The sequence below is a fragment of the Juglans regia genome, chromosome 16 (genome assembly GCF_001411555.2).
Source record: "Juglans regia cultivar Chandler chromosome 16, Walnut 2.0, whole genome shotgun sequence".
Classification (NCBI taxonomy): domain Eukaryota; kingdom Viridiplantae; phylum Streptophyta; class Magnoliopsida; order Fagales; family Juglandaceae; genus Juglans; species Juglans regia.
Window position 1 is genome coordinate 12,982,402 of NC_049916.1, and position 25,087 is coordinate 13,007,488.

Here is a 25,087-nt window from a genome sequence, read left to right on the forward strand (position 1 = left end):
CAGATAAAATAACATCACAACTACAAACAAAACTTCTCAAGACAACTACAAATCAAATCACAAGCTTTATAAAGAGAGAAAAAGAACTGGCAACTCAAAAAGAAGCATTGGTCAGCTCATAGTTGCTGACCACTATTGCTGCCCACACATAACAGCAGCTCAAGAAGATGCTGCACACACATAACAGCAGCTCATAGTTGCTGACCACATTGTTGCCCACATAACAGTAGCTCAAACATTTGCTACACACAAATAACAGTAACTCATAGTTGCTGACCACATTGCTGCCCACATAACAATAGCTCAAACATTTGCCGAACACACATAACAGCAACTCATAGTTGTTGAGCACTATTGCTACCCACACATAATAGTAGCTCAAAAAGATGTTGCACACACATAACAACATCTCATAGTTGCTAACCACATACAACAACCTAGAAAATATAACAACAGAAGCATATAGTTGCTATTCAAAATTTACAAAAATTAGGACAAAATCAAGAAGTTTCTTTCACATATAGTTGTCACCCACAAAATATAACAGCAGCAGTACTCATGAGACTCAGATTACAACAATACACAAAATATAACAACAGCAGTACCCACATTACAGCCCAAAATATAGCTTTTCCTCTGCACATAGTGGTTGTCCAGCCACTAAAACCAGCCAAAAAGTGTTCTATTACAATATTAAATAGATAACAACAGCCCAAAATATAGACAAGAAATGGCTACACACCCCCAAAAGGTTGAGATAGAGATGTAGATGTAGATGTAGATGAAAAACGCCTCTTAGATTCCTCAAAAATTTATTTTTAAAGATTTTGGAAATACTCTCGCTGCATTGCATTCATACCAGCAATATCCAATTTCATTATCTCCACATCGGTCTTCCTTTTCTTTTCGGCTACAAATTCAGACCTATCAAAGTTCGCTTTGCTGGCCTCTTCCCTTCTCTCCCGCATGAACATGGCTCTATCCTCTTGTAACCGAGTTAATGACGCATGAAATTCAGAGTCCGAAGCTTCGGTAGCCTTCCTCATTCTCTCCCCTTTTTCTCAGCCTTCTTGCCTGGAGGTCTCTTAATGATGACCTCAACGTTCTCACCTACTCTGTCCTTTCCTACTGGAGTCGAGTCTGCAATAACTAAACCCTTCCCAGACGATTTCCTTCTTGTTGACAACATTGACATATGTTGCTGCCATTTTGGTTGGTATATCAATAGACTCCAACAGTGTTACATGATGTAGCTGGATTTCTTAATCTCTCAATACATGATTTTGGCGCTTTCAATCTAAATATGCCAAGGGAGAATGTGAGAATATAATTTCTCTAAATAATTTGCATATTTGAAACAGTTTGAAATTTATACATTGTCCTGCTCCATTGCACCACTTGGATGCAATGATTTTACTTGGGCTATAGCAGCACAAAACTTATTTGTGCGTTTTTGGATTATCGACCATCGATTGATCAGTGACACAACAGAAAGTTCTGGATTGCTAGGTTTCTTATACTCATTGTAATAATCCAAAATTCTATCCCACATTTGTGTAGATTTTTTATCAGTTCCACGAATAGAATCAATGCTAACGTTGAGGCAACCCGACACGACGAGGTTGTCCTCCTCTATGGTGAAAGACACACCTCGTGCAGATTTCTTACTAGGTGACATTTTTTCACTTTCCAGTCGTGTTGGTTGGAGTACAACATTATCATGATTGCTACCCATTGGAGTGTTGGAGGTACCTTGTTCACCACTTTTCAATAGGGTGGTGAAGAAGGGATCTTCATCAAATGTGGCGTCCATCCTTAAAGAGAGTATTATTGTACAAAATCAGACGTAGATTATATGTAGATAATGAGTAAAGAGGCAAACATTAATTCAATGAACAACCAGATCACATGTTGTCTTAGAAAACAGAGGCAAACATATAGCTCATGGATACATTTAGTTGTTGCCCACATTATCATGGCCTGTGCAATCACTAATCTAAAAACACATGTAGTAAGATAGTTTTGTGTCCACTAATATAATGCTAATGTGTCCAGTAAGATAATGCTAACGTCCAGTAATCCATTAAGAATTGTGAGAAGTGCAATGGAAATACATAATGAGCTGCAACAAAGAATCTGCACTTATATAAATGCTATTGAGAATCTTATATAATTCACATTGAGAGAATCTTATAACCAAAATATAAAGACCTTGCATGTTGTCAGATTCACTCAAGTCTTCCAATCAATGAACTTTGATTAAACAATAATTCTTACAGGTTACAAACAATACATAATCCTGATAGGTTTCCCAATTATAGGAGTATAATTCAAAACCCTCATAGCAATAGTTGCCGAACACATTGTTGCCCACACATAACAACAGCTCAAAAATATGATGCACACACATAACAACAACTCAAAAAGATGCTGCACACACGTAACACCATCTTTTAGATCACGAAGTTGTTCATTTGAGGGAAAGAAATATATTGATATTTACAACCATTATTTTTATTACTTACTAATCTTTTATGCAGAGAGGAGTCACTACAAGAAAAATCACTTTTATCAACGAAAGTTTTAGCTACGATATTTTAGCGACGATATAAAAATCGTAGCTAAATGTTTATCTTTAGTGAAGAAAATTTTAAATTCGTCGCTACTATTACTTTTGACAACCAAAATTATACCGTTATTTATATTGATCACAAATATATAAGCGGGAAAATTTTCCACCAAATAAGAAAGTAATTGTGACGACAATTATAAAACTAGCAATGACTATTATCGTCGTTAATAATCTTGTTGTAGTAGAGTATTGCCAACTAGTTTCATTTTGTCATAAATAATAAGTTTTAATAAAACTGTAATTTTTTGTCAGTTTTAATCGAATAATCGACTTTTTACAACCTAATTTATTTTCGCAAAAGAAAATATTTTAGCGACGATATAAAAATCGTAAATAAATGTTTATCTTTAGCGAATAAAATTTTAACATTCGTCGCTAATATTAATTTTGACAACCAAACTTATATCGTTATTTATATTGGTCACAAATACATAAGCGGGAAAATTTTCCACCATATGATAAAGTAATTGTAACGACAATTATAGAGCTAGCAATGACAATAATCGTCGCTAATAATCTTGTTGTAGTAGAGTATTGTCAACTAGATTCATTTTGTCATAAATAACAAATTTTAGTGGAACTGTAATTTTTTGTCAGTTTTAGTCTAATACTGAACCTTTTACAACTCAATTTATTTTCGTAAAAACTAATATTTTAATGACGATATAAAACTCGTAACTAAAGGTTTATCTTCAATGAGAAAAAATTTAAATTTGTCGCTGATCTTGAACATATTGAATGATATTTTTTAAATTATTTTATTTTATTTTATGTATTGTATTATTTTTAACCAAAAATTTCAAATTTTCCATGATCTCACATCACCTCAAATTGCAAATATTCTTTTTTTTTTAAAAAAAAAATTGAAATTAAATATTCTTTTTCCTATGTTTCGTGCTCTTATATAAATATATATATATATATATATATATATTTTACATCAATGCTCTTTTATTTTTCTTGATGTTTTTAGTATTTGATTTATTTCAATTCCTTAATTCACGCTATACCCACCAAGGGACTTTCAAATTTTAATAACTAAAAATATCTTCTTCTTTTTTAAATTTTGAAATGGAATATATATCTTGTTGAAACTTGAAACCAGATGAGGGTACATAAACTTGAAACCGGGACACTTATATCTACACGCCGAACGAGATTTGGAAAAAATAAATAAAGCTAGCTGCACAGGCGAATTAAGGATAAAAGAAAGAACGGTTCTACATCTACGTTTATATTTTCTGGTATGTAATTTTTATTTTCTTATATTTCTTTTAAATATGTCTAGTTAAGTTTTCCACTAATTTTGAGAATGAAATCTCATTAATGATGATATAGTATTATTATTTATGAGATTGATTTTTTTGGAGTTATTTATGTTTTCAACGATCTATTGTTCTTGTTTCATATTAATTGAAAAATAGAGTTACTGATATGAGTTCAATAATATTTTTCTCATGATATAGAACAATTTTAATCAATTGAGAGATTGATTTATAATTTTGACAAAAATAAAATATTATATTTTTTATGATTTGTCTTTTAGTGTTTTAGGCTCCCAGCAAAGCGATGATGGTAACCCAGCTCTTTTACGGTAAAAAAAGAAAACTATAAAAGCAATAAATTCGTCAGAAAACACCAACTGTACCAGACTTTTTTTCAAATCAATTCAGCTTTCTCTCCTCTATCTGTTAGTCTCATCGCTATTATTTTATAATTTCATTTCAGTGCTTGAAAGAGATAAAATTAGTAAAATAAAATAAAAGAAAGATATTTTTATAAAATAATATTATTTTTATAAAATAGTTTATAAAAGTATTCTTTATTTAAAATATAATTATGTAAATTATTATAAAAAAATATTATTTATAAATTATTTTCCATTATAATAACCCAGCTCTTTTACAGTTAAAAAAAAAAAAAAACAATAAAACCAATAAACTCAACTGCACTAATCTTTTCTTTCATATCAATTGTCTCTCCTCTATTTATTTATTAGTCTCATCATTGTTATTTCTTAATTTCATTTCAGAAGTATTTGAAAGAGACAAAATCGTAATAAAAAAAAGGAAAATAGATGAATAAAAGTTATTATTCATCAATGTTTATAGACGCTTTCAATCATAGAATAGATATAAAAATATAATAAATAATTTAATTTTTTTAAATTTTAAAATAAAAATAATACTATAAAATTATATTTAATAAAATTATATTTAATTTTTAATAAAACATCTGAGCTTATCTTAACTATATATCCAAATCCACTTGTGTTAGTTTTCAATTATGGTTTTAGTTTTAGTTGAACTCGATTTGTTTGTTAAATTTTTATAGGTACAATAAAATGGACAAAAGCTAGATGCATCTTACTAATATATTTTCTATAACATATGTAGAAGGGGTGAATCAATTTATTGGTATTGCACGTGGTCATGCAGACAAACTAGGTATGATCAGGTGTCCATGTGTCAAGTGTAAGAATGGATATTATAGGACTATAAATGTAGTGGAAGATCATCTTTTCATTAAAGGAATTGATAAGAACTACACGCAATGGATATTTCATGGTGAAGATGAAACATGGAATGAAAATCAAGTTCTTGACAATGTTAATGAAAATGACTGGACATAAAATGTTGACGATGTTGAAGAAATGTTAGCTGATATTTACATGGGAACATTTATGAATACTAATGTATGAGAGTCTTCCACTAGCCAAGGTCCCGCATTGCCAGAATTAGGAAATAGAAATTTTGAACAGTTGTGGGAAGATTCTCAACGTCAACTTTATCCAGGTTGTGTGAAGTTTTCAAAATTGACTTTCATTATAAGGTTGCTCCATTTGAAGAAAATTAATAATTGAAGTAATAAGTTATTTGACATGTTGATCGACCTATTGAGAAAAGCACTTCCCCGATGGAGAGACGTTGCCTAAGTCATACTATGAGACAAAACAATTGAGGCGAGGTTTGGACTTTAATTATAATAAGATAGATGCATACAAAAATGATTGTGTACTTTTTTGGAAAGAGCATGCTAGTAGTCAAAAGTATCCTATATGCAAAGAGCCAAGATGGGTTGACAATGAAAAAAAAGATAAGAAAATTCCTCATAAGGTATTGCGGTATTTTTCATTGAAGCCAAGATTGCAAAGGTTATTTATGTCAAAAATTACAGCTGAGGATATGAGATGGCATAGAGAAAAACGAGTTCAAGATTTGAATAATTTGAGACACCCAGCCGACTCTGTGGTCTGGAAAGAATTTGATAAATCGCATCAATAGTTTGCTCAAGAATCTCGCAATGTTCGACTTGGACTGGCAACAGATGGTTTTAATCCATTTGGTAACATAAGTACATCTTACAGCGTGTGGCTGATACTACTTATACCGTATAACCTACCTCCTTGGAAGTGTATGAAAGATCCGTACTTCATGATGACCTTATTCTTGGGCCTAGGGCACCTGTAAATGAAATTGATGTGTATTTGAGACCTTTGATTGATGAATTGAAGCAGTTGTGGGAAGAAGGCGTAGATACATTTGATGCATTAGTATAACAAACATTTCGATTACATGCAGCATTATTATGGACAATAAATGATTTTCCTGCATATGCATACCTCTCCGGATGGAGCACTAAAGGAAAATTAGCGTGTCCAGTGCGTAATGAGGAGACAGAATCTATGTGGTTGAAATATGGGCAGAAGCATTGTTATATGGCTCATCGTCGCTTTTTGCAACCAGGGCATATTTGGCGGAAAAAGAAGAAGCTATTTTTAAGGGTAAATAAGAGCATAGATTGATACCTCATGAACTGTCTGGCAATGATGTGTTAGAACAGCTTATAAATGTCAGAGATATGCAATTTGGAAAAACAAATAAGAGAAAACGTGCAGTAGAGGAGTTGAATTGGACAAAAAAAAGTATATTCTTTGAGTTACCATATTGGTCAACACTGAAATTAAGACACAACCTGGACGTCATGCATGTTGAGAAGAATATTTGTGATAATGTCCTAGGAACATTGATGAATATAGAGGGAAAGACAAAGGACACAGTCAAAGCACGAAAAGATTTGCATCAAATGGGTCTCAAGAAGGAACTACACTTAAAAGAAGATGGCGGTTCTTGTCTAATGCCATGTGCACCCTTCACATTATCAAGTGATGAGAGAAAAAGTTTTTGTGCTTGGATAGAATCTGTAAAGTTCCCCGATGGTTATGCTTTAAATATTTCTCGGTGTGTGAACGTTGCTAATCGTCAGATATCAGGAATGAAAAGTGATGATTGTCATTTTTTTTACAACGGTTACTCCCAGTTGCACTTCGTGGATACTTGCGAAAAGATATAAGGATGGCATTGATTGAACTAAGTTTTTTTTTTTTAAAGAACTATGTTCACGTACTTAAACATAGAGGTTTTGAAGCAACTAGAAAGCAATATTGTCATCATTCTTTGCAAGTTCGAAATGATATTTCCACCAGCCTTTTTTGATATAATGATACACTTAGCCATTTATCTACCACGTGAAGCATTGCTTGCAAGACCGGTGCAATTTTGATGGATGTATCCTATTGAAAGGTTTCTTGACAAACTCAAAAGATATGTACGAAATCGAGCACGTCCAGGAGGATCAATTGCGGAGGCATATATATTGATGTTGAATGCTTGACATTCTGTTCTATGTATTTTCATGATGTTGAGACAAGATTTAATCGAGTAGAGCGGAATACTGATATTGGACAAGGGAATGAATTCAGAGGTTTGTCCATTTTTTCTCAGAATGTTCGTCCATTAGGATCCTCAACACTTCACAATTTAGATGAACGACCTTTTGCAAAGGTACAATGGTATGTGCTAAATAATTGCACAGAAATTGAGCGTTATCTAAAGTAAGTAAGTTATGTTTGATTTGTTTAATTGCACATGCATATGAGTTATTAATTATGTCACGTATTGATATAAATTTTATTTGCAGTGAACACCATGAGGAGATCAAAGCAAGATGCACAAATAATATATATCATAGACATGAAGCTGAATTTCAAAAGTAGTTCAAACAACGTGTAAGTATTTTTTTTTTTTAGCAATATGACGATATTTCTAATATGTTAAATACAATCCATATAATATTATTTTGCTAATTGTTATATTTGTTTGTTTTGCATTATTTTTAATAGATTAAACATTTGCATAGCCAGAATGCACTTGAGATATCTGATCAATTATATGCACTAGCTTGCGGTCCTGACCCACAAGTTGCATTCTATAATGGTTGTATCGTGAATGGTGTTAGATTTCACACTAAAGAATGTGAACGAAATCGGTACACACAATGTAGTGGTGTACTTGTTAAAGGGGAACACGAAGCCAATGATGTTAACTTTTACGGAGTTTTAAATGATATTTTGGAGCTACATTACTTGGGAGGTCATCAAGTATTCCTTTTCAATTGTGATTGGTGGGATATTGGAAAACGAAGAATAAGAATACAAATAGACAATCATTTTACAAGTATAAATATATCTCGTGTTTGGTACAAGGACAATCCTTTTGTCTTAGCATGTCAGGAAGAGGGTACCGCGTGGGGGGAGGGGGGGGTTCCTCAGGTAAGGAAGGCTGAGAGGGAGGAGAGGTTTTTATGTCCGGTGAGACGCGATAACGACAGCGGCGGCGACTGCTCTTGCGCAGTGAGGGTTTGTGCCGAGGGGGAAGGGTGAGGTTGGGGAAGGGGAGGGGTGTGTCGGGATTTTGGGGAGAGAGGAAGAGGCGGCGGCTACTTTTTATGGGTTTTAGGAGGGAAAAAAAATCATGATCTTAATTTTCATCATCTTCTCATCTAATGTAAAGTAATTATTTTATGTCAACATTATTATACATGCATGCATCTTTTATAATAGCTACAAAATAGTAATTTTAAAAATGATTTATTCCTATATTTTTCACCCACTTCTAAGGTGAAACGAGGTCGTGGTAAAGCACAGTTCATATCATATGAGAAACTAAGAAAAATTGGTCTCATTCCAGTGAAGATAGAATCGGGCAATAAGGGAGCTATTGGAACAAATAGTACTACTTTTATTAGCAATGTAGGCTATATTGCTAGGCATTTTGCCCCCATTACATGCAAAAGCTGGAAGCACATCCCTGAAGTAGATAAGGAGGAATTGTACGCTCGGGTCTGCGTAAGTAATCATTGTGCCTATTTATTATTTTCTTGTTTTGGTTTAAAAATTATGTAATACATTTGTTTAATTTAATTATGTTTTAGGGAGAATTCCTCCTTGACTGGAATGAAGATGAAGTTAAAGATAGCGTTAAAACAAAGTTACAACGAAGCTACAATGACTATCACCATACATTGCACAAGAAATTTAAGAAATACTCAACAAAAGAAGAAGCGATTGCTCATGTCCCAGATGATTTGAATCAAGCTGATTGGGAGATATTATGTGATCGATGGGCAGACCCAAAATACAAGGTATCTCAATGTTAAAGTTTGTCACGTATATATTCATAAGCTATTGTATTATTTAGTATCAATTTCGTCAGTAACAAACATGCATAAAAATTATTTTCTTTATGAGAAAATAAATGTAAATTGATATCTATATTATTTACAAATAATGTAAACTTGAAATTTATGGTGGGTGTTGTATATATAGTAGGATTGTGATGGAATTGGAGTCTGAAAATGTTAATATATGTTAAGGGTAGAACTAGTTGGTTGGTACTAGTTCCATTTCTAAATAAAATAAATATTGAGTTAGGATGGACAAAGAAGCTAGCTGTTACCTATTCATAAACTTTGCAATTCTTTTTTTTTCTTTATATTTTTACTCCTAGAATTAACTTGTATTTTTTGGTTTATTTCTTTATATATATATATATATATATATATAAATTGTGTGATCAAAATGTTTTGAATAGAAGCAACTTGAAAGTTAATCATGTGGCTGGATCAAAATCATTTGCTCGACTTCTCGAATAAAAGGTATTTTTTAATTGTCATTTATACATTGTGATTTTTAATATTAGAGTTTTTTTAATTTTTTTTAATCTATTGAAGCGTGGGGAGGATACTACTTTGATTGATTTTTACAAACTCACACACTCGAAAGATGGCTCTTTTACAACTCCTACAGCAGAAGAAAATTATGTAAGTAATGCATCTTTCTTAACGAAATACCTTATTTCAACTGGAGTCTTGATTTTATATCGTAACTATACCATGTAGACGTTATATTTCTAGTTTTTTCTTTTCATTGGTCTAAGGAATCTAATTTTTTTTTTTTTTTTTGTCATTGTCTTTGTCTAAGTTATTATATAGAGTTCCATTTTGAGTTAGAGTTAGAATATGCCATCTTGCACTATTTGCTTACTATAGCTCATAGATGAACTGATACAGGTAACTTAAACGTTATTTGTAGAGTTATTTTTTATGTGCAAGTGTTTGATATTTACATTGTTGTTTTTTAGTTTTTAGATTTGGTGTTTTATGGCACCATGTAATTAGAATGTTATTGCATTATTGATTATTATGATTATTTTAAAATAATGTATTAGAAACTTGAGATGAGACCTCTTGCTCACTTATGTTAACCATGGTTGTAAACTATACTGTACAACAATCAATAAAAATAAAAAGTCAATTTCAACTTTGAGATGTTACTAATGTTTGTTTTTTCTTTTGTGGTATTTTATTTCTTAAGGTTAATTGATTTTATTTCATTTGGGTTATGCATTGGACTTAGACAAGTACAATGCATATATATACTAACTTACTTTTTTTAAAAAAACTTGCTCTTGTTTTTGCAGCATAGGATGAAAGATTTATGAAATGAGACACAAATACTGCCGGGTCATCACGGACTGCAGAAGATATTTTCAAAGAGGTTTTAGGGCATAAATCTGGTTATGCCAAAGGATTGAGAAATTATTTCATACCTATTCCATCATCTTCACGTTCATCCAAAGTCATCCAACTCACTCAACAAGTAGAGAAATACAAGAATGAGATGGAGGTTTATAAGGAGAAATGGGAGGAGTCGGTGCAAATGGTAGAATCTATGCAATCAAATATCAACAATATGGTAGAGAAACAAAGTGAATATGATTGTTGCCTCTCAGAAATTATGGCACAATTAGAGACTCATAGAGAGTCCTAAAGAGACATTCAATTTCACATTTCTATTTTAGTTTGCAAAGAACAAACTTTATTTGAGTGTTTTTATGAACAATGATACTAGATTTAAATGATGGCTTTAATTTTATGCATTTTGTTATAGAACTATAATTTGTTATTAATATTTTTTAATATTGATGATTAGTTGGTATTATATTTATAAAGAATGAAGAATTGTGCAATCATACGTGATGAAATATATTTGTCACTAATTCTAAATGCATGTCATCATTTATCATGATAAATATTTGTCGCTAAATCTAAATCATGGTGTGTAGTGACGAGAGTTAGTCGTCACCAATAATAAACAATAGCGACAAATTTAACTCGTTACCTATACTAGACACTAGGTTTTTATTGTATTATTTGTGATAAATTAATTTTGACTACAAAAATTAGCTTAGCGACGACAATACTTCCTCACAAATAATTTTCTATTAGTGACAGTTATTTTGGTCGCTATAATGTTCATATATGCGACGAATTAATTGTCTAATATTAATGAGGAACAAATTTTTCATCACAATTGCATTAATTTTTGTGACGATTTTTGTTTTATGGGGACTTTTTGGGACCAAGTATTAGACCCTTATTGCGACAAAAATGTCGTCGCTAAATGCAGTATCTTTTGCAGCGATGTGCTTTTATCGTCATTAATAACTATCAACGACGAGATATTTCCGATGAATGTGCGACGATTTTTTTCCCCGCAAAAAACAATTTATGACGAAAAGTTAATTTTTAGTGAAAAAATTTTTTCCCGAAAAAAATTTTATTTCTTGTAGTGAGTATGCATATTTTATGTATTCTACTGGCTTATCATATCAATGTTTTATTTGCTTTTCATTTTCTTTAGTGACATTTTTACTGGCAATTTTGGGTACGTACCCTCATTTCCTTTTCTAAACTTTTTACAGTTTCCATGCTCATCAGATATGAATTACTAAGCATATTTTTCTCTTTAGCTACTATATTAATTTATTGACTACTTTAGTAAGTATGAATGAGATCTCATATTACTTCTTACAATTGATAATAAAAATAAAACAATGTATGTATGATAATATATCATTAATTCCAGTTTCCAACAAAATCAAAAACACAATTTTGCATATAACTGTCATCATCCTTATACATCGACCTGCTCGGTTTGTTAAGAACAAATTATATATATCTTTACTAGGCGTATTAAGAATAAAAAAAAATAATCCTCCTATAATTTCCAACAGTTTCTTTGTACGTTGTACCATGTGCCTCCATTGTTCTTCAATTATAGTCTAATCACTTGAACTCAGATTGTTTTTTATTTATTTATATTGGTTGATACTTTATGCATCTAAACATTCTGGAAAACTACTGCATCAGCTTGAATGGTCCATTACTCTGTTCGTACTTCTTTCCCAACAAATTTCCCACCAACACAAACCTCAAGTCCATTACTTTGTTTCAACCATGGACCACAACCCTTCTTTAATTCCCACCAACCCACTAACTCCAACAAATTTCACCCAAATTTCACTCACGAATTTCATCCAAATTTCACACAAGAAATTTCACCCAAGAACATGAAAAATGAAGAGAAAGAGAGTAAGAGAAAACTCACATGTGAGAATGGGCTTTGGTGTGAGCAATGTGAAGGAGAAGCTAGTGACGAGGAAGAAGTTGGTTTGTCTTGGACTGAGTTGTTTATGGAGACGGGAACGAGTTGGAGAGAAAAATCACATTTTTTAAAGAAGAAATGTGTGAAGAAGAAGAAATGTAAAGACCCATTTTTTAACAGCAAATACCTGATCCAACTGGGAGAGAAAGAGAAAAGGTGGGATTAGAGAGAGAGATAAGAGGGTGGTGGGGTGGCGCCTTCAAGACCAAACAAAACAGTCGTGTGTGGGCACTCGCTCACAATCCATGCATTTCCCACCAAAATTCAGCACATTCAACCACTAGCATCTGAATTAGATTAGATAATTTGCCTCAAATTAATGTTGCGGGATTATGGAACAATGACAAATCAAAGGGGGGAAAACGTTAATAGCAGAAGGCTTGTGATCTAATGTAACGCCCCAAACCCGGTTGATCTGGAGAATTACTACTTGTCTTTTAAGAAAACTTATTTCCCAACACAACTAAAATAAAACTCCAAAACTTTAATAGCAAAACTCAATATCAAGTATTCTAAATAACCACATTGAAAACTCCACAAAGTCATTACTGCAGCTAAATAAACTAAGGAGTCCATAATCTTCCGGTAATCATAACAAACTAACTAATAATTCATAAATCTTACTAAACCCAAGATATAATTAACTCTCAAAGACATTAAAACTAAAGAACATCAGAATTCTTTCTTCTAACATCATCTCATCAGCTTAAACACGTTCACCAATCTAATTCAGGTCCTCAGTTGGACTCTCCACATCATCTGAAAAATATTATAATGATAGGGGGTGAGTTATCAACAATTCAGTAAACAAAAAACATATGCTAGCGTGCAAACATGAGCATTTACAAAGTACAATATGCAGAACAAAATATTTTACAGAGTTATCATACATAACAAAACATGTTTTCCAAAAGTGATGGAGCGATGGTTTTAAGACAAGTAAAACCCGTAATACTTTGGCATAACATAAACTGAGTATCATCATCATATCAAAACAGAGTATCACACAGAGCAGAGATCATGTTTCACCCCCGTGGTAGGGTTGTGTTAACCCCGGTGGCCAAACCAGGCAGAGGCAGAGGTAAAATCTTTCCTTTATTCTTCTCGGAGCCTCGAGTGTGCACACATGAAAGACCACAATAAAACCACTTTGTTTCCAAAGTGGGTGCACTCAGAGACAGAGAAGTTGGTACCAACCCAAACAGAGCAGAGCAGAACAAAGCAGAGACAGAGTCAGATACAAATGCCAGTACACCATGCCAAAGGTTTTCAGATGTTATATCAAAATAATACAGAGTACCAAAACAGAATCAGACAGTTTACACATTGACAACAAAAGGCAGAACATCTTTCTAAATAAATCTACAATTTTCCATATTCTCAATATCGCTCATTTTTTCAGATTTCAGAAACCACATGATAGAATTTGGCTTATGTCTACACAATGTATGTCAGAATATATTTTTCATTTTTCATAAAGATTTGATGAATAATGCAGATAAGCGACGATCTTTGTTTTTCCCAAGTTCCCATTACATCACAAAATATGCAAGTTTCCATAAAGTCAACCTCAGTCTTATTAAATTGTATAAAACCTAGCATAGGAACCCCGCTTACCTGATTTATGCAGCGTATTATCTATGCCTTGAATACGGTCTCTATCCGTCTCGTCACCTATTCATAAAAATATATATAAACTAAGTATTAAAGTCCAACAACACAAAATTTGTCTAAGACAACTTAAGACCCAATTTCTAGACCATATTTCAGCAAATTTATCCAACTTAAACAACCAAATAACAATCTGGACAGCCCACACTTCTACCCAAAATATTCTATACCAATCTTAGTATTGTCCAATACAAGCATCAAACTAATGTCAACTCAAATCATCACTAACTCACACTTATTTCAGCAGCTTGTAATCCCAAACAATTACAAAAAAATTTAACCCAAAACAACACTCCACATTGCACATTTCTTTCCGTTCACAACTCCATAACAGAAAACAAAACCCAACACTTCAAAATATTAAACTGCACTCGACAAAATAAAATTCCCTTCTAAATATTTCTAAAACACCAATCCAACAAATTAACTACAATGCAACTCCAAATAATCCAAATTGAGAACATTCCAACACATGAAGTTCGCTTATACAAAGAAATGCCCAAAGAACAGCCCACAGACTACTCTAAAATGAAAACATGACCCATAAATTCCATTGAAATGACTAGAGGTGGAAGTGTGTGTGTGCGCGCAAGAAACTGAGAACAAGAATAGCCTACCTACGGAAGCTAAATTCTCCAGTAGTGGCTTCAAAGGTTACATGAAGAACAAACCCGAGGACCACAAAACGCAATACCCAAATCCGCAAGGCAACAACAAAACTGCAATGATGAGGAAGAGAGAGTCAGCTGAGAGGGTGAAAAAACAGGGTCTTGGTTGCAGAATAAAAGAGAGGGAGAAGAAGTTATACCTGAAGACTAAGCGTAGTGCAAGAAGGAGAGAAGAGCCGAGTCTTGAAAGGAGAATACCAACTACAGAACAAGATAAACGCGGGAGAGAGAACCACCGTGATCCGCTGCAATGGAGGGATGCGATAGATGAGAAACTGATTTTGAGGGAAAACCGAAAGTGAGGAGGTTTAGGGCGTGAGATTTGGAACCACAAAATAGAACCAATGACAAGAAAAATAAAATGAAACCGGAAAGAAAAGAGTAACATGGGAGAGAGGGATGCAGGAGAAATCAGAAATTGAAACCGAAATGTGAAAGAGAGGGAGAAAGAAACGGGAGCTGAGGAAGAAGACACTAACCTCCAAAACGGCGTCTTTCGGAAGACTACCAAGACAAAGGCTGGGCCCTTTTACGCACTGGTCTGAGCCTCACAACGCCTGGGCCTTACATCTAAAAGGGAGGCTATGTTAACTCCTCAAGTGGAGGGAATATATGACCCTGTTTGGATTCAGAAAGTCTCTCATTTCATATCATCATTATAACATTTTCAAATTTTCAAATTTTCACACAAAATATAATAAACAACTCAACTTTTTCAAATTTTAAAACAATAAAATATTAAAAAATAATATTCTAATAATATTTTTTTTAACTTTCATCTTTCATCTAAAACTATTTCATCTCATCTCTGAATCCACACCAGCCTTATTCTTTTCATCTGGCCAACAACTCAAACATCATATCACCTTTGACATGTTTGGGCCTACAAATCATTAAGTACATGATTTCCAAAGATTTGTTACCTGCATCAGCTTTGTAACTCATAAAAAATGCACAATTCCTATCATTAAATATTGCAAAAAACTAAGACATGAAACAATCACAAAGGACAAACAATGACCCTGGGCTTATTAAGATAATCTTTTAAGTGAAGAACCTTCGTGTATGGGGATTTTTCCCCCTTCGTCTTAGTGGGCCTAAGAATGGCAACTAAGAGAACAAGAACCAAAGGCCTAACCTAGAATCAGTAGAATCTCCGACTCAACCCATGGGTAGGCTCTTCTGGACGCTACCTACATGAGGGAACGTGCTACAAGGGATGAGACTAGTCGACCTGGAGACCCCTCAAATAGTGTCTAGCTCTTGAGTACTTGTCCCACTAATGGGTGGAAAGTACGGGGCACCCTTGATCCTTTGATAGGGGAGGCATCAACAGACCATCAAGGACGCCAGCGGGGTGAGGCAACTCGAGAAACCAAGCTGCATTAATGGCACCATTCCCCGAGCTACACGCCACATTAATGACGCTGTAGCAGAGTCACGCCACATTCAAGGACTCTGACAAAAGAAATAGTACAAAGGATACGGATTTCATGGGGGTAGACACGATCTATCTTCTAGACTCATGGTATAAATAGCGAATCATAGGTATGAGAAATGTTATCTGATCCCTAGACTCTCTCACTTATTTACAAACTTTCAAGAGAATTTATTAACTTGGGTATCGGAGGCCCCTCAGCCCCAAGGTCGCCCTCTCCCAGTTGCCTTCCTCTCTATTCTTACAGGCCCAAGTTCTGAAGACATGAGTTGATGGAACCTGGCCCAAAGGCATATGTAACACAACGTTAACACGAGGATATGAGCACTAAGAAAATATTTCATTATCTCAAAAAGTTCCTCCATTGACAGTTAAAAAAATAGTTAAAGTCTATTAAGTGCAGTTTGAATAGTGAGATGAAATGAGATAGTTTTAGATGAAAGTAAAAAGTTAAATAAAATATTATAAAAATATTATTATTGTTTTGGGATTTGAAAAAGTTGAATTGTTTATTATATTTTTTGTGAAAATTTAAAAAAGTTGTAATGATAAGACGAGATGAAACACTTTCAATATCCAAACAAAGCCTTAATCAACCCAGAATTTGCTTTAGATCACAAAATTCACAAACCATCAAGAGAAGATGACTACAACATAAATCTACTAAACTTTTACTGCTATAAGTTTTACCCAAAAATTTCATGTGAAAAGCCTGGCCTCGGCCAATGAATACGTCTACAACAACACTAAAAGGATTCGAAAACCAGCAAATTACAGAGTCACAAATCCAGATCTAACCTATAAAAATACTCTTCAAAGATTCTTTTATTCAAATATTCTCATCAAAACAGACCCAAATCAACAAAAAGAGAACAAAATAGATTCAATGGAGAGAAGAAAACAAATCCAAATTGCTAGCGTTAGTTTCTTTCAAAGGTGGTGATCCAAACATCTAGCGAGAGAGCAACGATGGTAGAGTGACGATATTGCAGTGGTTCGGCGAGAGACAACTGCAACAAAGGCATGATGCAGTGGTTAGGGTTTCCTCGTAAAGAGAGAGAGGGGTTAACTTTGGGAGGTTTTACAATCTGAAGAGAAAAACAAAGTTTTTGGACATTTGAGCAGATTTTTTTTTTTTTTTTGTAAATTTGAGTATCGAATTTTAAGCCTGAAACTGGCTCGGGTTTACAATGCGGTCATTGATATAAGAGTATTTCTACATATAATCGTGAAGTACGTAAATGCCGCATAATCGTTTTGAAAAAGAGTGAGATTTATTATTAAAAAATTAATTTTTTTCATATAAGTCCTATATTTTATTTATTTTTTTTAAAACGATTACGCGATAATTATATAATTTATAATTATAAATATATATTCTCTTAACATAATACCTCATCGGAAGAGAGAAATTTTAGAATGGGAAGTCTCAGACAGGTTTTGCTGCTGGGTAATTTCAGACTGCTAGAATTTTGCTGTTGGGAAGTTTCAAATTTTTAATGACGTGGCAGTAACATCTCTGTCACGTCAGCACGAAAATAATTGTGCATTTTTCATGCGTACATGTACCACGACTCTATTATTATAGGCCTTCCCATGTGCACAGAAATTTTAAACATTTAAGAGAAATTATTACAACATCTAGCATACAACGTAAGCAAGCAAAACAGATTGATGCAATTAGCTCACGACGAGGAACGAGAGAAAAGCAAAAGAAAGGAATGCTGGGAAATATAGAAAATTATGGTAAGACTCTTAAATGTATTTATTAAATATGTTCACTCGAGTATTTTAATTTATTTAATAGTTAAAATTTGTATTTTTTTAATTTTTTCTTAATAATTAATGATGTTAAAAAATATTTAAAAAAAGAAAAAAAAATCTATTTGCATTGGTATGCACATTTGGTGTGTACCCTAACATTTTCTGAGAAACATATGGTGCCTACCAAATGTGCTACCAAATATGCATACTAGTATAAATAAATTTTTTTACTTTTATTTTCCTTTTTTTTTAAGTATTTTGTAAATATCCTTAATCATTAAAAAAAAAATTAAATAATAAAAATTTATTAATAGTCATTCTCTTAATTATTAAAAAAATAAAAATATATAAATAAAAATATTTAATAATCATACTGTCATTTTTGTTTTTCCTTTTCCATTCATAGAATAGGCAACCTAACATATAGATGTCTACCAAATGTGCCCACTAAATTTGCATATCAGTATAAATGAGTTTATTTTATTTTATTTTATTTTTTAAAATATTTTTTAAACATTCTTAAGTATTAAGAAAAAAATAAGAAAAATATAAATTCACTAATTATCACTTCTTTAATTATTAAAAAAATAAAATAAAAAATAAAAATATATAAAGAAACATAGTTGATAATCATAATATAATTTTTTTTTTCTTTTCCATTCATACCATAGGCGACCCCAAAAACAATCCATGCGCTTACATTTTATTTATTTTTTTGCTGAATAACAATCCACTTACATTCAAGAGAAGAGAGGAACACATGATATTTTTCACTCGGGAAAAATCTAAAAAATGGCTAAAATTAAATACTGATAAAAATTCTCAAACAAAGCGGTCATACAAGATCAGAGGTATCAGAGCTTTATATATCATCCATCTCTATCTTTCACACACCCAGATACTATCCAAGACCATTACACTCAACATGGAGCACCAAAGCCAGGGATCAGAGAGCGCAAGAATCAACCTCGATCCGGCCAAGAACCACAGAGGTGTTAATTCTATGATCCTCTCGACCAGTACCCGACCAAACCTCTAAAAAACTTGTGAATAACCCAATCTGTAAGCCCCCAGTCCAGTTGCAAGCATCATGGTCATGTTGGGAATGTCGTCGTCGTCGTCGTCGAGTTGTAAACAAAAATGCCCCAAAATTATATCATTATTATTGGAGTGGACTTGCATGGTCACTTACCGCTTTCTCCTCCAAAAACCCCCCGTCCAAACCTAAACAAATGTGAACCCTAAAACCCTATAATCTTCATCAAACGAAGGAGTAAATGCCCTAATCGAGTCCCCATTCATCCATACATATAACTTTCCGAACCCTCCACAAACCCTAATTCGAACGTCCATTCAAACCAAAAGGAAGAACAAATCTAAACCTAACAAATTCACTAAAAATCATGATCTTCACTGATACTCAGACACCTCACAAAATAGGGAGACAGCAATAAGCATACACATGCAATTTTTATAGCAAATTACGCACACCACCATACCCGTCACCACTATCACCATACAAGAGACTTGAATAATCAGCGAGGGTTGTCCTCTCTCCGACCCGAACTCCCCGGTCCCCTCGACAACGAAGCCAACAAATTCAGATGCCCCGGAAGATAATTTCCCACTCTGGCAGCCGACGCCTCGCCCATTGGCTGTTGGTGCTGATGATGATGTGTGACGAACAGCGATTGTTGTTGCTGCTGCTGCTGTACCTGCACCATCTCGGCCTGCGGAGCAGCGAAGCTCCAGAAGTCGGTTCTGGCCGGCAACGCCCAGAACCCACCAGTGGCGGTGGGTCCCAGTAAGGATCCCATTGAATTAGCCACGGAGACGCAGGGGCCCTCATCCTTACAGTCGGCATCTTCGTCGGCACGGACGCGTTTTCCTAAGATGAAGGGGGTGGGGCCCAGCAAGGGTTTGTGGTCGAGAGAGTGGGAGAGGGAGGTGGAGGTTGAAGACGAAGAGAGGGAGGTACTGGAGCCGCATCCGCCGGCACGCACGGAGACGGCGAGAGTGGAGAAACTTGCGGGGGTGGTGCCAGTTCCAGTGGCGGCTATGATGGAGGGCTCGGCTTGGCGGAGGAGCCACTCGATGGTCTGGCCATCGGACTTGTGGCCGAGCTCGCGAGTGAGTTGGAAGACACGTGCGGCGCAGATGATGGGCATGCGGATACGCCTGCCGCGGCCGTCGACCTTGCTGTGACGGTCCTTGGAGGGGGGCTTCTTGACGGCGACGAGAGAACCATTGAGACCCGGTTGCTGCCTCTGGGGGTCTACAATGGCGCCGTTGGAAACACCATTATTGGCTCCGTCGGAATTAGACATGGGTCTTTTGTCTTCCGCTGGACCTAGAGTATGAGAGATGGGAGTACAGACAGACGGTTGTATTTTTTTAAATTAAAAATAAATAAACAATAAAAAACAGAGAAAAGAGAGAGAGGTATCCGCTAATGGCTATGGCTACGGACTCGGAGAGAGGGGGGGAACAGAGGGACTAATGATTGAGCGGCAGGAGCTGGTGGAGACAGGAGGAAGGCACATGGGCGGTGGACCCCAGATAACACTACAACACAAAAGCACAGCACAGCACAGTGTATTGTAAAAGAAAAAGGAAAAATGTAGCTTTTTCATGAAGTCCATTAACACTTGATTGAGCTGCTGCATCTTCGTCTCCTTAAGTTTTAATTTCCTGGTTTGGTTTGGTTTTGCTTGGCTTAGCTTTGGTCGTTAATTAGGATTGCTGGAGAATTATGCTGCCGTTGCTGCCGTTGCTGCAGCATGAACCCCATCCCCATCAACCCATGCACTCAATTGGTCGGGCTGGGACCCACTTCAACTTTTAAAATTCCAGCTTTGGTCGTGCGGGGAAGTTACTTCGGGTTCCTCTCTCTCTCTCTCATTTATAATAATATAATTTAACTGCGTCCGTAGGGGGTAGCAAAGGGACAATCACAAAAACCTAATTAACAATGTTTCACGTGGGGATGATAATTCCCATTTGTTGGTTTCAGGTTGGATTCCGTAGCCTTTTCTTGGGTTAACTTTGATATCATAGCCCAACTGAATTCCTTGGTTTCAAAGAGATTATTGTCCTTAGGACATGTTTGTTCTGTATTTTTGTGTTTTTTTAAATATGAAAAGAAACACATAAATATATATTAAATATACAGCTCAGAAATATCTTTTTCAATTAAAAAAAAATGGGTTTTATTTCCCAGCATACAAATTAGGGGTGAAAACCGACGTCGTCGGCGCGGTTTTTGGGCAAAATCGACTCCGACCGACGTCTGGAAAAATGGATGAGGCGCCGACCGTAACCGGTCGATGGCGATGAGGACACCGATCGAGGCAGTTCTCTGTCGGTTCTCGGTCGGCGTCGGTTCTTTGGCGGTTCTAGTGAGATAATTATGAGAGAGAATGAGAGAGGGAGAGATGCATAGGAGAGAGAGAGACTTACAGAAGAGAGAGAGAGAGGGTTACAGAGGCGAGTTCGGGAAGAAGAAGATCGGGAGAAGAAGAATACTCTTAACGAAACGACGCCGTTTCACTTAAGTTTAAGTGGAACGACGTCGTTTCAGACTTATTATTTTTTGCTTACGTCCTTAATAATACGACGACGTTTGGTTTAATGCCAAACGACGTCGTTTCCCGTATCAGTTGCAGTACTTCTTAACTAAAACGGCGCCGTTCAACTTAAACTTAAGTGGAACGACGCCGTTTTGATAAGGGTATATTAAAAAAAAAAAAAGGATTTTATTATATCGGTCGGTTCAGCGGTCCGGTCCAGCTTCAAACCGAGACCGAACCGCTGAACATCGGTTTCTTGAAATTTCCATCGCACGCCGACCGGTTCTCCACCGGTTCCGGCCGGTTCCTGATGCGGCCGGTCGGTTCGCGTCGGTGGCGGCCGGTGGCGGCCGGTGCTGTCGGTTTTTGTACAGCCCTACATACAATATTTGATAATTGGTGGCGGACCCTAACATTTTTAAATCGATAAACATGTAAAATTTATGTAAATTTAAAGAAATAGATTTAAAGTTTAATTCCACAACAAATTGTAAACTCATAACCATATATAAAAGTTATATTTCGGTAAAGTCATCTTTAAAAAAGCTTTTATTTCGAAGAAAATAATTTATAATTTGTCATATATATATATATATATACATATAGAATGTTTTTTAAAAAATACTACTTAGAATCTCCTTTATATTTCTTATGATTGTTTTTTAAACAATAATATTCATCCATTATCATTTTTGTAAAGATAGTTTTAAGAATTTTGTTCTCAATAAAAATTAACATCTGGTTTTCATAAATGCATCTTTCATTCTAGTATGTAAACTAATTTATATAAGTTTCTTGCAAAATTTAGATATTTTGGTATCACTTAATATACAATGTTACTGTTAATGCCAAAAAATTGCGCAACATGCCGGAATAGGAGAAAGAGTTTTTCCCGGTCCACTAAAATATTTTGGGCCTCAATCGGTGTGATTTGGAGCTCCCAGTGGCGGTTCAAATTAGCTATACAGGATTTGTACGTACATCCATAGCAATGAATAGAAAATAAATATGGTTTGGTATAGTGTCTAAGTCCACGGATCGTTTGGAGGGAAAATCCATATAATATGATTGTTTTACAGCTTCTCATAGTCAATAGAAGTCAGAGATCTATTTTTTTTGGAGAAGATCTTATCGCTAGAGCTCTGGTTGTGAGGTTGAAGAAGCTGAAGAGTCGAAGAAGTCTCCTCCTTGTTCGGTCTGATCCCTTTTTTATCTTGGCTTTGGGAGTGATGAGGGATGGCATCTTTATTCCACTCCTCGCTTGTGTGCCTTACTTGCTTTTCTCATTCTCCTTTTTCTTTTCCTTTTCATCACATCATTGTTTTCCCTCTAACATCTTCTTTTTCCTTATCCCCTCATTGTTTCATCTTTGTCGCTTTTTCCTCTCTTCTTTTGTTGTCTTCTAGTGGGGGCCCTTTGATGGGCTGGGCTTGGCTTATCTGGGTCTGGGATATTTTATCCTCTTTAGTTGCTCGCGATTCTTAAGGTCGATTTGCTCCAAAAGAAAGCCTTGAGAATCTTTAAGTTAAATTACAACAGACATAGCCTGCATAAAATCAGTCGCGGTAAGTGTGAGTGTGAAACTTGATTTGGAGAGCTAGGCGGGAGATATGCTTGACCGCGTTAAGTGTGAGAGCGAATTGGCTTGAAGAGTTAGGCAGGAACTGTGCTCGACCACGCTAAGTGGGAGTGCGAAGCTCAACTTGGAGAGTTAGGTGGCAGATGTGCTCAATTGTGCTAAGTGCGAGCGCAGAGCTTGGCTTGGAGCACAAGGGTTGGGCAGTCAAGGGACTGTTACTACCCATAGTTCACGGTGAGTCTAGGGACTTAGCTTTGCTGAACTTGTAGGCGAGGGTTGAAGTAGTAAAGAGACTGTCATCGCTGTTGTCTGCCGCGAGTCAAGAGAATCGGCTTTGGGTTTGCTTGTATGGACATTTGCTTGATAGGTTGCATGAGATCATTTTATCATTAGCAAAGAGTGCGTATTCTATCGATCATTTTTATTTCTAATGGCATTAGCGGATTTTTGCCCCTTGCCATTGTTTTGCGGTGTGTCCAGAGATTTTAATTTTATTAGCGCAAGGGCGGGGTAGTCAAGGGATTGGACCTGACCGTTGTTTCGCGATGAGTCTAAAGACTCGGTTTTAATTAGCGTGAGGGTGGGGCTGTCAAGGGACTGGACCCGACTGTTGTTTCGTGGCAAGTCCAGTTACTCATCTTTTGTTGAAGGAGATGCTTGATTGTGCTAAAAAGTCAAATCGGTTAGCATAGATAATTGATATCACAAATGTGAGATTTGCAAACCCGGATTGCTCTTCTAGAGCGACAAAGTCGGAAGATGCATTGGCGAGGCTTGCGAGCAACCATGCTTTGGTAATGATGAACATTCGAGGTGTCGCAATTCCAAGCAATCTATTTTGATGAAAATGCATTAAAATGTCCGAGTGGTGCCAGATTGGGGTTGAGTAGCCGTCATCCTGCACTACGCGGGTGATTTCCGACAAAGTATGTTTTCGGGGTGTGCTGAGACCGAGATTCCAGTGAAGCCTCGAGGAGTTTTGTGAAGAGAGACATGGCGATGAGAAAGTTGTTTCAAATTTTCACTTGATTGAGTTTATCAATTGCTGATTTGATTTTTTTTTTTTTTGAAATTGTTTACCATTGGGTAAGTTTTCTATCTTCAAGTATCTTTGAAGCGATGTGGACTCGGCTATGTTTAGGCAATTTTCTGCTCATTTGCTCGAAGCGTGTATTGTGGGCGGATAAAACACAGTTGCATAGAAGGACCCAAAACGTTGCATGGGACATGAAACGTGTGCCCAAGGCCATGCAACACTTTAGCTTTGTCATGGTGGAAGAGCCCAGTTGGTTGAACCATTTTGTGTACGCGGCCAAAGATTCCTGTTGTTTGATTGAGTTGTGGAGGACAGTTCTCTTTTGTTATAGCAACTCTGAGTTGTGTCCAGGTCCATCGTGCACCAAGTTACAGGAAATGTGGTGGTCGAGCAGGCTCTGATTGGGCAACCTATGGTCAAGGAGTAGAGTGGCCGTGTGACCCACTAGGACTGAGGAGATCTGACCGAGCAAACTCATGCCGTGGAGGGTGCCTTAGGCTAAGTAACCATTGGCCGGGAAATACCTAGGTCGAGCAATGCTTAGGCCCGAGAGGGTGCCTTAGTCTGAGCAAGCCCTGGTTGAGTAATGCCCAGGCTGAGCAACTCATGGCTAGGGAGCTGGTGGCCGAGCAACTTTAGGTGGCCATGGGACTCTAGCAAGCTCGAGCCGAGCATGTGGTGGCCTAGCAAGCTTCTCACGTCGGGGTGGTTTCCTGCCGTGGCGAGGGAGCTTTGTGGCGGGTAAGAGGTTACCCTGGATGCTCACTTGTGATGGATGCCTACCTGTGTGGCGGGGAGACTGGTTGAGCCATGGAGTACCTTGCCGGCGACAAAGATCGCCAGTGGAATTGGTGATGGCTGGTGGTTGCCCGCTAGACCACAA

The 25,087-nt window shown here is 35.9% G+C and overlaps 1 protein-coding gene across 1 annotated transcript; it reads right to left on the reverse strand.

Annotated features, from left to right (window-relative positions):
* Positions 1-18,679: 18,679 nt before the first annotated feature.
* Positions 18,680-20,599, reverse strand: LOC108998154 (transcription factor TCP7-like). The gene has a single exon (XM_018974633.2). It carries the CDS (start codon positions 20,345-20,347, stop codon positions 19,556-19,558), a length of 792 nt encoding a protein of 263 aa, XP_018830178.1. The 5' UTR covers positions 20,348-20,599; the 3' UTR covers positions 18,680-19,555.
* Between the last annotated feature and the right edge of the window lie 4,488 nt (positions 20,600-25,087).

Excerpts from the sequence above, each read along its gene's own strand:
- LOC108998154 (XM_018974633.2), bottom strand. The coding sequence starts at position 20,347 with ATGTCTAATTCCGACGGAGCCAATAATGGTGTTTCCAACGGCGCCATT.